The sequence below is a fragment of the Oratosquilla oratoria genome, chromosome 1 (genome assembly GCF_046742065.1).
Source record: "Oratosquilla oratoria isolate Oo_2021 chromosome 1, ASM4674206v1, whole genome shotgun sequence".
Classification (NCBI taxonomy): Eukaryota; Metazoa; Arthropoda; class Malacostraca; order Stomatopoda; family Squillidae; genus Oratosquilla; species Oratosquilla oratoria.
In genome coordinates this window covers 34,013,930-34,029,092 of record NC_134777.1, presented here as the reverse complement: position 1 = coordinate 34,029,092, position 15,163 = coordinate 34,013,930, and the positions used below count along the sequence as shown (strand labels likewise).

General features: G+C 37.7%; 1 protein-coding gene across 5 annotated transcripts in view; it reads left to right on the top strand.

Annotated features, from left to right (window-relative positions):
- The window catches only part of snama (something that sticks like glue), a 146,239-nt gene that overhangs the window by 43,782 nt on the left and 87,294 nt on the right, over positions 1 to 15,163 (top strand). For 4 of the 5 annotated variants that reach the window (XM_076197763.1, XM_076197771.1, XM_076197770.1 and 1 more), the window contains exon 4: positions 8,987 to 9,041. In XM_076197763.1, coding sequence (XP_076053878.1) covers positions 8,987 to 9,041 — 55 coding nt within the window. Of the gene's footprint in view, positions 1 to 67; positions 207 to 8,986; positions 9,042 to 15,163 lie in introns of those variants that run through there. The other variant, XM_076197789.1, reaches the window with a different exon arrangement.

The following is a 15,163-nucleotide window of genomic DNA, read 5'->3' as shown; positions in this document are numbered from 1 at the left end:
TCTCTCCCCTCTCCTCTTTCTCCTCTCTCTCTCTCTCCTCTCTCTCTCTCTCTCTCTCCTCTCTCTCTCTCCTCTCTCTCTCTCCTCTCTCTCTCTCACACACATACACACACACACACACACACCATAGCTGACCACAGAACCGTCAACAGCTTCATCGTCCCTGGGCCCCAAAGAAGATAATAAATGACGAAAAAGGAAACCTGGTTTGTATTGTAGGGGAGAAATTGTGGGTGTCCGAAATGATATCTCTGCAGTGCTAGTTAAATGTATTAAGACATAATTAGCAAAAAATGAAGGAAAATAACAAAAAGTCTGACTTGAAAGGCAACTGCAAATCTGAGCCATCTGGTGATGTCGTGCCAAACCCCGATGTTAACAAACATTACAACACAACTACTACCACTCGGTAATATCACAAAGATGCTTTTTCTGGATTTAGTAAGTACGAGATATCTTAGAGATAGAGAGGGAAATGAGCAAAAATAGGATATGGTGGGAGAATGAAATTATGGACTTAAGAAATTAAATTATTGGACTAATGGATTGCTTAGCACAAGCAAACTTTGAGATTTCTGACCTGAGGAAAACTAACTTGGATCTAAGAAACGAGATAAAGGAAATGAAAAAGGATATGAGAGAGCTGAAGAGTGATAATGAAAAGAGAATTAATGATACTACCAATAGCGAAAACTTAAAAACGAGGTAAACAAATACAAGAAATGACTGAAAAAATTGAAGAGAACTTAGGTGAGGAAAGTATCCAAAAGATTAAGAAATTGAAGGAAAATATTGAAAATAAAGAAATTGATTCCAAAGAAATAGTCTAACAAATGCAGGAAAATGCAAAAGAAACAATTATCCAAGTAAATAATGAAAAAGCAAATTGGGTCAGACACAGTGGATAGGAAAAAATGTATTGTGGTATATGGACTAAAAGAAAAACATGGTTTGGTGAGGTACATGAGAGAAAAATAAGAAAAAGAGACAGCAATAGCAATCCTAAAAGAAATTCAGGAGGGAGCCCAAGATGCACTTAAAGACGTAGACGAAACATATAGGATTGGTCACTATTCTAAGGATAGAAATCGACCTCTAAATGGTAGTAGAAGACATATTTGAAAAAGTAGGTAACTTGGCAAGGAGTGAAAAGTACAATAAGATATGGATAAAAAGAGAAATGAGTATTAAGGAATTAGAAAAAGAAAAGACACTAAGAAATGAACCAAAGGGAAAAAAAAAATGCAAAGAGAACAGAGACAGAAAGCAAGGAATTCCATTGGAGAGTAAGTGACATGAGACTGAGGAAATGGTACATCAGAATGGGCAAACCAAAGACAGAAAAAATAAATGGAGAAAGAAGAAAATTGAAAGTGGCCTATACTAACATTGATGGATTAATTTCAGGACTGAATGAACTTAATGATTACCTGCTAGAAGAAAAACCAGACATAATGGGAATTGTGGAGACTAAACTAAGGGGCAAAATACCATCCATCAATGTTAGACATGGACTATACAATTACTGGATTAAAAACGGAGACAAAAAACAGGGAGGAGGAATCATGTTCTTGGCCAAGAAAAACTTGATTGTGACAAAAATTGCTGAGTGCAAAGGTAATGTAGAACTGATCATGATAAAAGTCGAAGACAAAAACATGAAAAGTAGAAAGTTTGTGGTGACTTATGTGCCCCCAAAAAGGAACACTTGGAAAGAGAACGAGCATACGAAAATCCTAGGAGATACAAGGCAATCATTAAATGAGATACTAATGGGCAGGCGTAATCTGGTAATTATGGGGGGACTTCAATTGCAAAGAAATTTGTTGGGAAAACATGAGTGCGAGGAGAAGACTTGTGGGGTAATGTATTATTGGGCATGACCATGGAATATGCTATGACTCAGTGGGTCGTAAAAACGCCAGATACAGAAATAATGAGCCGTCGAAACTAAATTTGATATTTACTACAGAACCTGAAATTGTGGATAAAATCCAATACAAGACACCAATTGGAAAGAGTGACCATATACTCATTGAAACTGAACTAAAGGAAGAAATATACACAGAGAGAAATGAAAATCATAGGAAAGAAAGATTGATGTACAACAAAACGGACTTTGCAAAACTAAAGAAATTCTTCCAGAATGCAAACTGGGAAAAAATTTACATGGAAGAGACAAAAATGGAAGATAAATGGAATATCTTGATGGATAATTACAATGAAGGGGTAAATAGGCATGTACCTAGACAGAAGCGAGAGAGAGTATATGTTAAATGCTGGTTCAACCAAAGATGCAGTGAGGAAAAAGACAGAAGGGACAGACCTTGGAAAAGGTGGAGAAAAGGTTAAAAAAAAAAAACTGGAAAATGGAAAGTTTATAGAAACTAGAAATGAGTATGTTAAAGTGAGAAAAGAAGAAAAAAAGAACCATGAAAAGGATATTATAGATAAATGCAAAGAGCAACCCAAGCTATTCTATTGATATGTGAATGGTAAACTTAAAAACAAAAAGGAAATGGTGAAAATATGCCAAGGGAATATAGAATACACAGAAGAATTAGAAATGGCCGAAGTCATGAATAATCACTTCAAATCTGTCTTCACTAGAAAGAAAGCACAATATTAGGACGAAGGTAATGAAAGGCAATCTCCCCCTATGAGCGAGATAACAATAACACAAAAATAAATGTTGGAACACCTATCAAACCTTGACATCAGGAAATCACATGGCCCGGATGGAATTGTAAATTGAATTCTAAGAGGATTCAAAGAAGAACTAATGGACAAAATACATACCATAATTAATTGCTCACTCGAAGAAGAAAAAATACCAAAAGACTGGAAAAATTCTAACATTGTACTAATATATAAAAGAGGAAACGAGGAAGAACCAACTAATTATAGGCCAGTCTCACTAACAAGCACTATAGCCAAAATATGTGAGAAAATTATCAAGAACAGATGGTTAAAACACCTGGAAGACAATATAATAAACCCAAGACAATTTGGGTTCAGACAAGGAAGATCATGTACCACAAACTTAATATGTTTCTACTCAAGATTAATATAGTGCAAGAAAGGAATGGATGGGCTGATTGTGCCTTCCTGGACTTACAAAAAGCTTTTGACAAAGTACCAAACAAAAAATTATTTTAAAAAACTGGAACATATAGGAGGGATACAAACAAGGGAACCTACTAAAATGGATGGAGGACTTCCTGATTGGTAGAAAGATGAGAGTAGTGCTCAGAGAAAAATATTCAGATTGGAAAGAGGTGATCAGTGGAGTACTGCAAGGATCTGTATTGGCTCCAATAATGTTTGCTATTTATGTGAATGACATGGATGATGTGAAATGTTACATGAGCTTCTTTGCAGACGATGCCAAACTGTTATGAAAGTAAAAACTGAAAAGGATTGTGAATCACTGCAGGAAGACCTGAATAAGGTATGGAACTGGAGTCAGAAATGGGAAGTGGACTTCAATATTAAGAAGTATAGCATAATGGATTTTGGAAAAAGCAAAAACAGAATATCAGGACAATATAAAATTGGAACCAAGAAGGTAAAGGAGAGATCCGAAAAAGATTTGGGTGTAATTGTCTCAAAAACTACTTGTCCTATGACAAACAGATAAACAAAATTGTCGGAGAATCCTACAACTTGCTAAGATCAATAAAAGTGGCATTTACATATTTGGATGAAGAAATGATTTAAAAATATATTGGTCACACTGATGAGGCCTAGACTAGAATATGCGGCGACATTGTGGCCACCCAGTACCAAAAATAATATAAAGAAAATAGAATCCAAAGAGCAGCCACAAAAATGGAACCTGCATTTGCAAACTTGTCACATGAGGAGAGATTGGCTAAACTGGAGTTACCAACTCTGGAGCAAAGAAGAGAGAGAGGTGACCTACTGACCATCTACAGAATCACGAAAGGCACAGAAATACTCGATAGAGAGGACTTGCTAAACTGGGACAAGAGAGGCACAAGAAAATAAAAAAAAACGGTTACAGAAGTGATCTGAAGAAAAACAGTTGTCCACATAAAGTGGTGGACACTTGGAACAAACTGGACAATGAAATAGTGTGCGCAAAAACCATTCATGAGTTTAAGAGTAAACTAGAGACTGCGAGATATAAAGGCAGTACACCACGAGCATAGCTCACCTTCCCACAAAATAGAACTAGGTAAATACACACGCACAGTGATGGGTGTCTGGAACAAATTGGATGAAACAATAGTGTGTGCAAATACCATACAAGAATTTAAGAATGAACTAGATGCTGTGAGATACAAAGATGGGCACTACGAGCATAGTCCCATTCCTGTATCATACAACAAGGTAAATACATACACACAGAAAGAGGAACCAAAACTGTATTACAGGTTCATAAATGGTAAATTGAGACATGGGGAAGAAATTGCAAAGTAGTAGAGGGTAAAGTCTTTGAACAGGCCTCAGCTCAGGCAGAAATAATGAATGAAGGTTTCCAATCGGTCTTCACAAAAGAGCACAACTTTCTGGAGAAAAGCAAGGGGGACCAAAAAAAAAAAAGGTTTAGCAGATATAAATGTAGAAGTGAGGGAAGTGCTCAATCTCTTGGCATCATTGGATATGAGAATCCTCAGGACCTGATGGAATCTCAAACTGGATACTTAAAGAATGCAGGGAACAACTAGCAGACAAGATCAGTCTTATTACATATTCACTGAAAGAAGGCATTATGCCACTTGGTTGGAAAAGGTGGAAACAAGGAAACAACTAAATTGTAGGCCAGTATCACTAACCACTACAATAGTGAGATTATATGAAATGATTATGAAAGATTGATGGACTAAATATCTTGAAAAGATGAACATTATGACAGACAGTCAGTTTGGCTTCAGATCTGAAAGGTCCGATGTGTCAAACCTTTTAAGCTTTTATTTGAGTGATTGATGTGCTGTAATATAGAGAAGATGTTTGATAAAGTACTTCACTATTGACTTGTGTGGAAATTGGAACATGTTGGAGGACTGAGAGGCAAACTATTAGAATTGATTAAAAACTTTTTGAAGGACAGCAGTAAAGGATAAGATGTCAAGCTGGGGAGCTGTAACAAGTTGAGTACCACAAGGTTTAATGCTTGCACCAATAATGTTTCTTGTCTATGTTAATGACATGAGGCCAACATATAATCAGGTGATGCAAAAATCATGAGAAAAGTAAAAATTGAGGACAGTTTTGCAGAAAGATCTAGATACTATTTTTGCATGGAGCTAAGAATGGGAAATAAAGTTCAATAACAAGAAATGCAAAGCACTGGAAACGGGCAATAGTGGCAAAAGGCCATCCTTAAACTATTCCTTGGGAAGCAAACACATTACAAAAGCAAAAGAGGAGAAACTTGGGAGTGTTGATAATAGACAACCTGTCATTTGACAGACATAGCAGGATTGTGGGAGAGACGTATGAACTCTATGAAAGGGAGACAGAAGGTAGAAACTTGGTACAATATATAAATGAATGTAATGGACAGTGTAATGACCCAGTAGGTAAAAACAAAAACCAAGATACAAAAGAGACTATAATCTAACAAGACTGGACTGGATTCCAACTAAAGGACCAGATGTGATAGAACTACTGGATTACGAATGCCCATTAGATAAGTGATTATAAATCCTCTCCCACCCATTTTATCTCCACATACTCCATTCCCATTCATCATCCCTCCCACATTTCTTGGTTCCTTCTGGATGACAGGTCATTCCTGCATTATGCCCACTGCACTGGATCATAAGTAATGTAGCAAGACACAGCACATCTACAGCAAGGCCACTTCATTTAATTTGTGCCCCCCCCCCCTCACCATCCTGTCATGCAGAGAAAGAGAAGACTGGGGTTGCATCAAAATATCATTCACACATACTTCCTCATCTACTCCATCCCCCACCCACACCCTTCCATGCATCAAGAGCATCACTCATACTCAGCCATTCTCCACTCACCCCTATCTTGCCTTCTCCCTTTTCTCAACAGACATTCCCCTCTTTCCCACTGCACCTTTTCCCCCTTCCATCCAACTCGTCCTTGGTCACTCCCTCATGTTCACTCCCTCTACCTTCCACACATCTTCATTCTTCCATGTGTCCAAACCATCCCAATATTCTTTCATAAACCCTATCTCTTAACTCCCTTTCCACCCCCACTCCTCCTCCTCACCTCATTTGTCACTCTATCCAGGCTAGTAACCACTACCCTACTTCTCGGGCATTTCATCTGAAACACGTTTAAACTCTGCCACTTCCTCTCTTATGTTTCATGTTTCTGCCCTGTACAGTACAGTTGGCACAATCACTCCTTCATACAATCTCCTTATCATGCATTACCAAATGTCTATTTCTCATTACACTTTTTAATCCTCCAAGACATTTACTTGCTTCTTCAATTGACATTCTACCTCCTCCCTTTCCCACCACATTTGCATGAAAGTATCTAAAGCTATCCACTTCCTGTCTCTATCCCTTAATACTCGCTCCCAATTTACTACCATCCTCTCCCCTTGTACATCTCATCACCTTACTTTTACCCACATTTACCTTCAGATTCCTTTCACATGACTTCCCGAACTGTCACTAACCTCCTTAATCCCTTATCTGATCCTGCTAAAAGCAGTGTTGTCAGTAAACAACTGGTTTATCTCCCTTTCCTCTCTCTCTCTCTCTCTCTCTCTCTCTCTCTCTCTCTCTCTCTCTCTCTCTCTTACTCTCTCTCTTACTCTCTCTTACTATCTTCAATCCTCAAGCCATTATCCTTGTGTCCTTGTGTTCTCTCACACTACCCCATCCATGTATAAATTGAACAGCCAAGGCAACATAACACATCCCTGGCAGTCCTACCTTTACTTCAAACCACTCCCTCTATTTCTAATTCTAATATAGGCTCTACTACTTTTGTAAAAGCTCTAGACTGCTCTCAACAGCTTTCCTCCTATCCCATGTATATGCAATACCTCCCATAGTGCCTTCCTGTCTATCCTGTCAGAAGCCTTTTCCAAATTAATAAAAGAAGAAAAAAAGAAAAAATCCTTACCTTTTCCTAAAGCTTTCTCACGTATCTGCCTTACCACAAAAATCTGATCCATGCAACCCCTACATGTTCTAAACTGACACTTTTCCTCACCAACTACTCCCTCTGTTCCTCTCCTCAAAACCTTCCCATAAGCCTGCCCAACTACACTCAACAAACTGATCTCTCTAGACCTCTTTGTCCCCTTTTCCCTTGTAAAGTGGAACTATACAGGCATTCCTCCAGTTCTCTGGTACTCTACCCACTTTTAGACAAACATTAAACAACCTCATCAGCCAGTCCACCACTGTACCTCCCTTTTTTAGACACTCCAAATGACATCCATCCAGCCCAGGTGACTTACCTGCTCCCATCATTTTAATTACAGCTTTCACCTCATCTTTCCTTATTTCTCCTCCATTTTTCTCATTCATCACTGTCATTTTCGTAACACTTCCCACTGCAACTACCTTTCACTCCCTATCCTCCCTCACATGTAGCAACTCCCCAAAATACTGCCCATTTTCTTTCTGTACTCTTCCATTATCATCTGTCCATCTGCACCTTGTATCTTTTCTTCTACTTGATTCATCTCCTCTTCCTCACTCAATTTCCTTCTAAAACATCTTTTTATTACTTTCAAAATTTTCTGTCCTAGTTTTACCTCATTTCACATCAGCTCTCCTCTTTCCCTCCTTTTTCTTATGCTTTACTTCTCTTTTCTTTATACCTCTCATAAAATAGTGAATTTTTTTTTTTAGAATATTGTTAAAAGACGCAGATGAAACATCTAAACTAGCAGTGAAAATTGATAAACATTTTGGATTCAGAGAAATAAAAAAAAGTCCTACATTACAAACTCCTTCCAGCCACACCCTTGAAACTCCCTTTCAGTCTGCTACATTACCTCTCTCTCTCTCTCTCTCTCTCTCTCTCTCTCTCTCTCTCTCTCTCTCTCTCTCTCTCTCTCTCCTCTCTCTCTCTCTCTCTCTCTCTCTCTCTCTCTCTCTCTCTCTCTCAACAATTACTCTCAATTTTCTCCTCTTACAAACCCTTTCAAACTTGTGCCATCAACTGCTTGTCTATTCTCAGTATTGGCCTCATACAAGGACCCTTTTTATACTTATACTAGGTGTGGCAACACCTTTGCCCTATGTGGCGAAAGACAGTGCCCCCACGCCAGTCACACCTGTCTTTCATCCCATCCACACCTAGCACTCCCATGTACACATAACCCACTGATTAATAAGCACATAAATTGTCCCCCCTCCCACATATTGCACTGTTGCCCTTGGCTTGCAGGATTGCTTGCAAACACACCAGACATTAACCCATCTATACAAAATCACATTCACACTTGAGTGGAAAAAATAAAAAAAATATGCCACAATGTACCTCCAAATTCTTTTTCACCAGATCTCAACCCAACTGAGAAAATATGCCAAGAGAAATAGGAACCATATAAGCATGATTGTTCAGATCAGCACCCACATTAAAACAGTAGCAACACAGAATTGGCCTTGAAGGCAGCATAAAGCCACATAGCACCATTCTACAGTGCCCACAAGTCACTCTAAGAAGAGTGAATTATGGATAAAACTAGTAGTTGTGGCTGGTTACCTTGGGATTTCAGGTCATCTGCAAGAGAGATTGAGGGCAATAAATGGATGATTGATTGATAATTGACAGTATGGTGAAAGTTTGAAAGGTTTCAATTTTCCATCATCCATGTTAAGATATAATGCACTTGGGATTGTTTTATTTAAAAAAAATACTTCAAGAAATAGTTCATTTGCCATTTTTTGGCAAATGTAAGGCATTTCAAAAGTGAAAAGTTTTGTTGACATCCACACGATGAATAAGATAAAGATAATGAGCAATATGTGGTTGATAGATATTGATTAGAATTGTTTTTGTATTTCAGGGAGACAAAGGATGCCACGGCTTTACTGCTGTTCAACCCGTCCAACCTACAGAGTGTATGTAACATGCTTGGGCCTGGGCCCCTTCTTCCTCACTTCCTTGTTGCTCCAGTCCGGTAACATTACCTACATAGTTTTAACAAGCTCAATTCTACCTGGTCTGTGAAGGCATTGCACAGCAAGAGGTGTTTTGCCATACAGGGATGCAAGTTTGCTCACCGGTGGATGCAGGCCACAGGGTTGCCAGGGTCACATCACCTGACTTGACCTGACCTGACCACTGTGATGAGGGAGTGGTATGAAGCCAAGCCTCATGAAAAATTCATCCCTTTATTAGCATTTTAGATGCTGTTAAATCCTATGGATGGTTGAAATTTTTGCCACATGTGTATTGCTTGCTCCTATGACTTGTACGTTGATTGTAGTTGAACAACGATAAATGCCCATTTTAGATTAGGTATCAACACCTTGAATCTATGCTGTTTGTGTCAGCTCAGTCAGGGGTGTGGGGATGCTGTGCCAGTTTCCAGGGTGTTGGTATTTAATCTCATGAATCTAATGACACAACTGATTTGCATTGTACTCGTTTGATACACCTATGGAATGTTTCTTCTGTAGTTAAACACGTTTCTCCCATATTTCATAATAAATACTGTTCAAAGTTAGGTGCCAATGATTTTTTTTTTAAATGCAAGAGAAAAAAAATTATTATTTGAGACGAATTTCATATGTTGCATTCTTTATTCAATAATCAATATTCATACTATGTGTTGTAATTTTTGATATGTATATGACATACAATAAAGTTTTCCTGTGGGTATTTGCTATTTGGAAGATGCTCCAGCAGAATTGCTAAAACACCATTTGGCACATGCAAAGTGAAGAAATGTATTTGGGCTGCAAGAGCTGGATCAAGAAGTCTGAATACTAGCAGAACAATAGCAACATGAGCATTGGTACATTGTGAAGGAACCGAAACTAGTTAAAGAGTTGTTTAAGCTTCTTAGTAAGGCAGCATTTTATTAGTCATTTATCAAAATTGGACTTCTATAAATGAAATTATTGGATTCATTTATGAAGCTTCCTAAAGTAAAGAAAAAAAATATGCTATGTGATACTACCACATATGCCCATTGTTTTTGACACAGTTGATAGAATTTCATAATTATGGGGTTATTTAAATTTTATTATGACAGTTTGATTTTATGCATTTACACACACACACACACAATTATAATTATTGCCTCAAATTCATTGAATGGGAAACCCGTAGGCTCACAATGGCTGGCAATGGTCCTTGGTCCTTCCCACACATCTCTTTGGGGAGAAACTTTGGTCTGTGTTTTATTGGTGTGAGACTGTTCTCTCACTGGCTGAAAGTGGTAGGACAAGGGGAACAGTTGCCATTGCCAGCTCCCCATGTGTGAAAAGGTGTAAAGAATCCAGATAAAGTCAAGAGATCTTGGGCCCATTCCAGAGACCAAGTGTCAGCCGGTCAGGACTGCACCTCCCGGTAGAGGTGAGGGGATTGATGGGTTTTGAAAATGGACAACAGTTCTCTTGACCATCTTCCAGGACCACCACATTGATTCCATCCTTGTTAATTAAAAAAACTGAAATAAAGTGAAATGTATGTACGAACATACTTGATTGCATGCACAGATACTCTACACATTCCAGTATAATTGAAGTATATAATTACTTTGGGATATAGGTGTGTTAATGTATTATACACTAGGGTCTTATTTTTGGGTTTTAGGTATGTGATTGTAATTTACAGTAGGTTTTATTGCATATTATTCTAATTATGCAACATAACTACAGGTTATTTATATGCATTTTATCCTGGTTAACAAAAATCTGAATACATAACCAAACCTAATTGGATACTTACTGGACAACTCATTCTACAAGTACCAGTATACACAAACCCAGAAGAGAAAATACTTGAAACAAGTCACACAAACTTGTGATTTTAGTGTCATTGTTTTGTTATATCAAAGAATGCTGAGGTAGTATGGGCACACAGAAAGAATGATTAAGAGTAGCAAAAAATATGGAAAGGGGAGGTAGATAGTGAATTTCAGAGGAAGATTAGCAATGAGGTGGACAGATGGAGGTGAAGGGGTCATTGGATGCAAGAGGAATGTCTTGAGTAAGGGAGTGCAAAGGATAGAGTGATCAAGAGTGTAAATGGATGAAGAAATTAGGTGGCCTGAAGGGTGTTCTTGCCTGTTTTGTTAAAAAAAAAAAAAATTAATTGATAAAATAAAGTCCCATATAATGAAGATATGAGGATAAACCAATTCTAGATGTTGAGCCCTGCTATAGAGATGTTTCATTGTATTGCCTTTGACCAGAGTGGTGTAGTGTAGGGCAGAAATGACCTTATCTATAGGGCACTAAGATGGGAGGAGTGATGAGTGGGTTCGGGGTGAGGTTTTTGACTCTGGTACCTCCCTAATAAGGGGGGAAAAGCCCTTTGGCATTTATATTGATCTAGTGCTAGGTAGTTGAGTGAACTTAAGAGGACAACCAAGGATAAGATGGGTGGATGGGGTGAAGGGATTTGAGTAAGAGGGGAATGTCTGTTGAGCAAGGAAGGGAGAAAGCAGGAGAGAGAGGTGAGTGGATAATGGCTGTGTATAGATGGTACTGTGATGCAAGGAAGGAGATTGAGTATGGGGGGTTAGTAAGGAGTGGTTAAGTGTGAATGATATTTTCAAGCAGTGTGAAGGGATTTCTCCCTGTATTCTAAATTTTCTGCATGAGATGGAGAGCAGGGATCGCTGACTAATGAAAGTGGCCTTGCTATGGATGTACTGTGTCTTGCTGCATTGCTTCAGACCCCCCCAGTGTAGTGGGCAGGAGACAAGGATTACCATTCTCAAGGAGCTAAGATGAAAGGTAGGAAAGGGTGGTGGAATGGGTGGGAGTGGGTACATGCATTTGACTCTGCCACCTCCCTTATAAGAGTATTTTCCCTTTTGGGGTTGTATCCAACAATAAACACAATACCCACATAGTCACCACACAAAAGTCTAAGAATATTTTGTTTAAAATGCTAACATTCACAGAATACAGTCATCAATACAAAGTGTCTTTTCAAGATACTTATGGGCCATTTGGATGCTAAGGCAGGATGCCTTGAGGCCATGGGTCTCCTACAAGAGAGAACTAAGGTTATAAGTAGATTGGAGATTCAGATGCAATTCAAAAGGAAGTTGAATAATATCAGGCTGTACAAAAACATGCAAAACAAATCCTATAGAATAATGTATGAAAATGGTAATAAGATTCATTGCAATATCCCTTAAACCCTTAGATTCATCTTGTCATAGAACAGCAACAACCTGCAGCTTGGAAATAAAAATAAAATCATCCACAGCAACAATATGTAAATTGTGACATACAAATCAATCTGATTTCAAGATTTTAAACTCTGACTTCTGTGTTTGCTGTGTATCTGTCAGAAAAGTTAACCCTTAAACATATAGTGGGGTACTGGCAGGCCAGAATTGGTCTGATAAGCCAATGAGGACAATGGTAACTAGTGATTCTGGCAACAATTAGGTAGCATATTATCACCATCTCCCATTTCATTAAATGTGTGGATTCTGTGTTTTTGAGACTTCAGCAGGTTATGTTAGGTGCCTAGCTTTTAATTGATTTCTCAGGTTAGAGAACATCCTTCTTCGATTTTTATGTCAGAAAGTGCTATGTAAGAGGGGAGGTAGAAGGGCATGTAATGTGACAGGTGTTCTGCCATAATTTGCTGTAGAGCTTGAATGTCGACAAAGTTTCTAGTGGTTGATGTATTTTGGGAGAGAGGGAGGAATGGATATTTTATGCCTAGATTTGGAAATGTCATTTGATAGTGGTACATGAAAGATTGACATGGAAAAATAGGAAAATATGATGGGCCTAACGAGTAGTATAATGAAATGGGTAAGATGTATGAGAACAGTAGTGAGAGATGAAAAGTCAGACAGGAGAGGAGTGACTAGTAGGGTATAACAAAACTCATCTGTGGCACCTATGATGTTCCTATTGGCATAAATGTAATAGACAGCTATGCAAACTTGTTTGCTGATTTTGTAAAGATCATGAAGGAAATGGGAAATGAAGAGTGCAAACTACTACAGGAAGACCTTGATAAGGGTTATGAAGAAAGGATTAAGTATCTTAATTAGAGATGACCTGTTATTAGCAAGTTGTACAGTATAAAGAAAAATGAGAAGAAAAAAAATATAGGTATAGAGTGGCATTTCACTACATGGAAGAAAACTTAATGAAAATCATTGAAAGTTATTCACCCCAATGAATTATGTAGCAGTATAATGTGGTCACTACATCTAAAGAAAATTACAAGAAAAATAAAGTACAAAGGGGAGCACCCAAGATGATCCCAAGTCTAAATGACAAGACATGACTGAAAAAAAATGGGACTTCCCACATTGGAAAAGAGAGATGACAAAATAATGATACTTAAATTTATTAGGGAAACTTTAAAATGGACAAAAGGGATTTGCTGGTGCAGGATGATCAAGAAGTTTGTATTAAAAAAAAAAAATGAAAAATTTCTTTGAAAGATGTCAGGAAGATCAGCTTTTCAACATAGACATGTAAACTTGTAGAGCAAGTTGGATGAAAATAGAATATATGCCAACACCATGAATGAATTATAGAAAAAAAATATATGAATGGAGGCAGAGACAGGACCTGGTGATTATGGTTCATATCCCTTATTGTACAACAACTGGGTAAATAATTGCAAAAGCCCCAAGATAATTGTTTGCATTTGAACTACTCATATTAACAAAAAGAGGTAGGATGAGTGCCCAATACAATATATTTGTGTTTGGTTGCTGCAAGTTTTTCATGCAGAAAACATGACACCCCACTCCTTTCCTGAAGAGTATCCAGCAGGTCTTGGGTTACACCAGTGAGTTACATACTACTGCCTAGGTTTTGTATAGCTAGAACTGGGGGGATGATATTTTGCATTTTATCAGTGTGGCTTGTGTGTGTGATATGTGTGGTGCATGGCCTATTTTGTGCTAATATATAGCAGTGGTTAGTCATCGGAACAAAGGCTGGTAAGTGTGATGCATTTGTTTTTTTATTGTAAGTTTTCATCAAGGTTTATTTTTTAGGGTTGGTGGATTTTGTAATAGATTTGTTGTGTTTTCTAAGTTTGCTTTTTGATCAAAGTGTGTATGTATGTGTTCAAGGGTACCATGGGTAGTTCCTAGTAAATATGCAATGTGTACCAGGAGCGGATTTAGTGTATTTATATAGTTATTTTTATTTATACTCTACAGTTCATTTTATTCATAAATGTGCACATATAGAAAGATACAAGAACTTCAGAGCTGCTACTAATTTTTCTTCTTTGTCTTCATCCTCATCTTCATTGTCTTCTTAGTCTTTGTTTTCATCTTGCTCTTCTTTGTCTTCTTCGTCGTTGTCTTCTAGCTGTATGTTCTGTAAATAATGTTCTGGTTTCAGCATGAAAGTGGATGATGTGTATAGTTTCAATGTAGCCATTTAACACTCTTGCACTGAAAGCAAAGATGTATCATGATTCCCCTATTCCCATATCTCATACTGTCACAGTTATGGTACCCCTTTCTCTGACTGAATGTATATGTCATATGATCATTTCTGCTATTCCTGTCAGGTAGAGGTTACATATTTGTCAGTGCAATGAATTGCTTCAATGAATTATGGTGAAAGTATGGATGTATATATATATATACACACACTGTGGCTGCAAGAGCATCTGGAAAATAGTACTGCTGAAAGAAAGTCTTCACTTTATATAGCAGACTAAACAAAAAAAGTAATGCTCTTCTTTAGTTATAACAATGTAAAGAAAAACCTGCACATTTAGATATAAGAAAATTTTTACTTAAACCTTTTAGCATACATTGAATTGATAGTTTCTCAAAATTTTGACTGATGTATCTCCTGTAAATACAGTATCTTTATGTGGCTCATGAACCAAATATGATACCATACTCCCATGTTAGTACAAATCACGGAATTTTGAGAAATATTGCAAAACATGGGCAATATAGCTTGCATCAGAGAATGGCAGTGCAGCCTATGGTGTCTAGACATCATCCATCCATGGCAAGGGAAACATTGAAACTTTGTATTTATTTTCTCTAGGT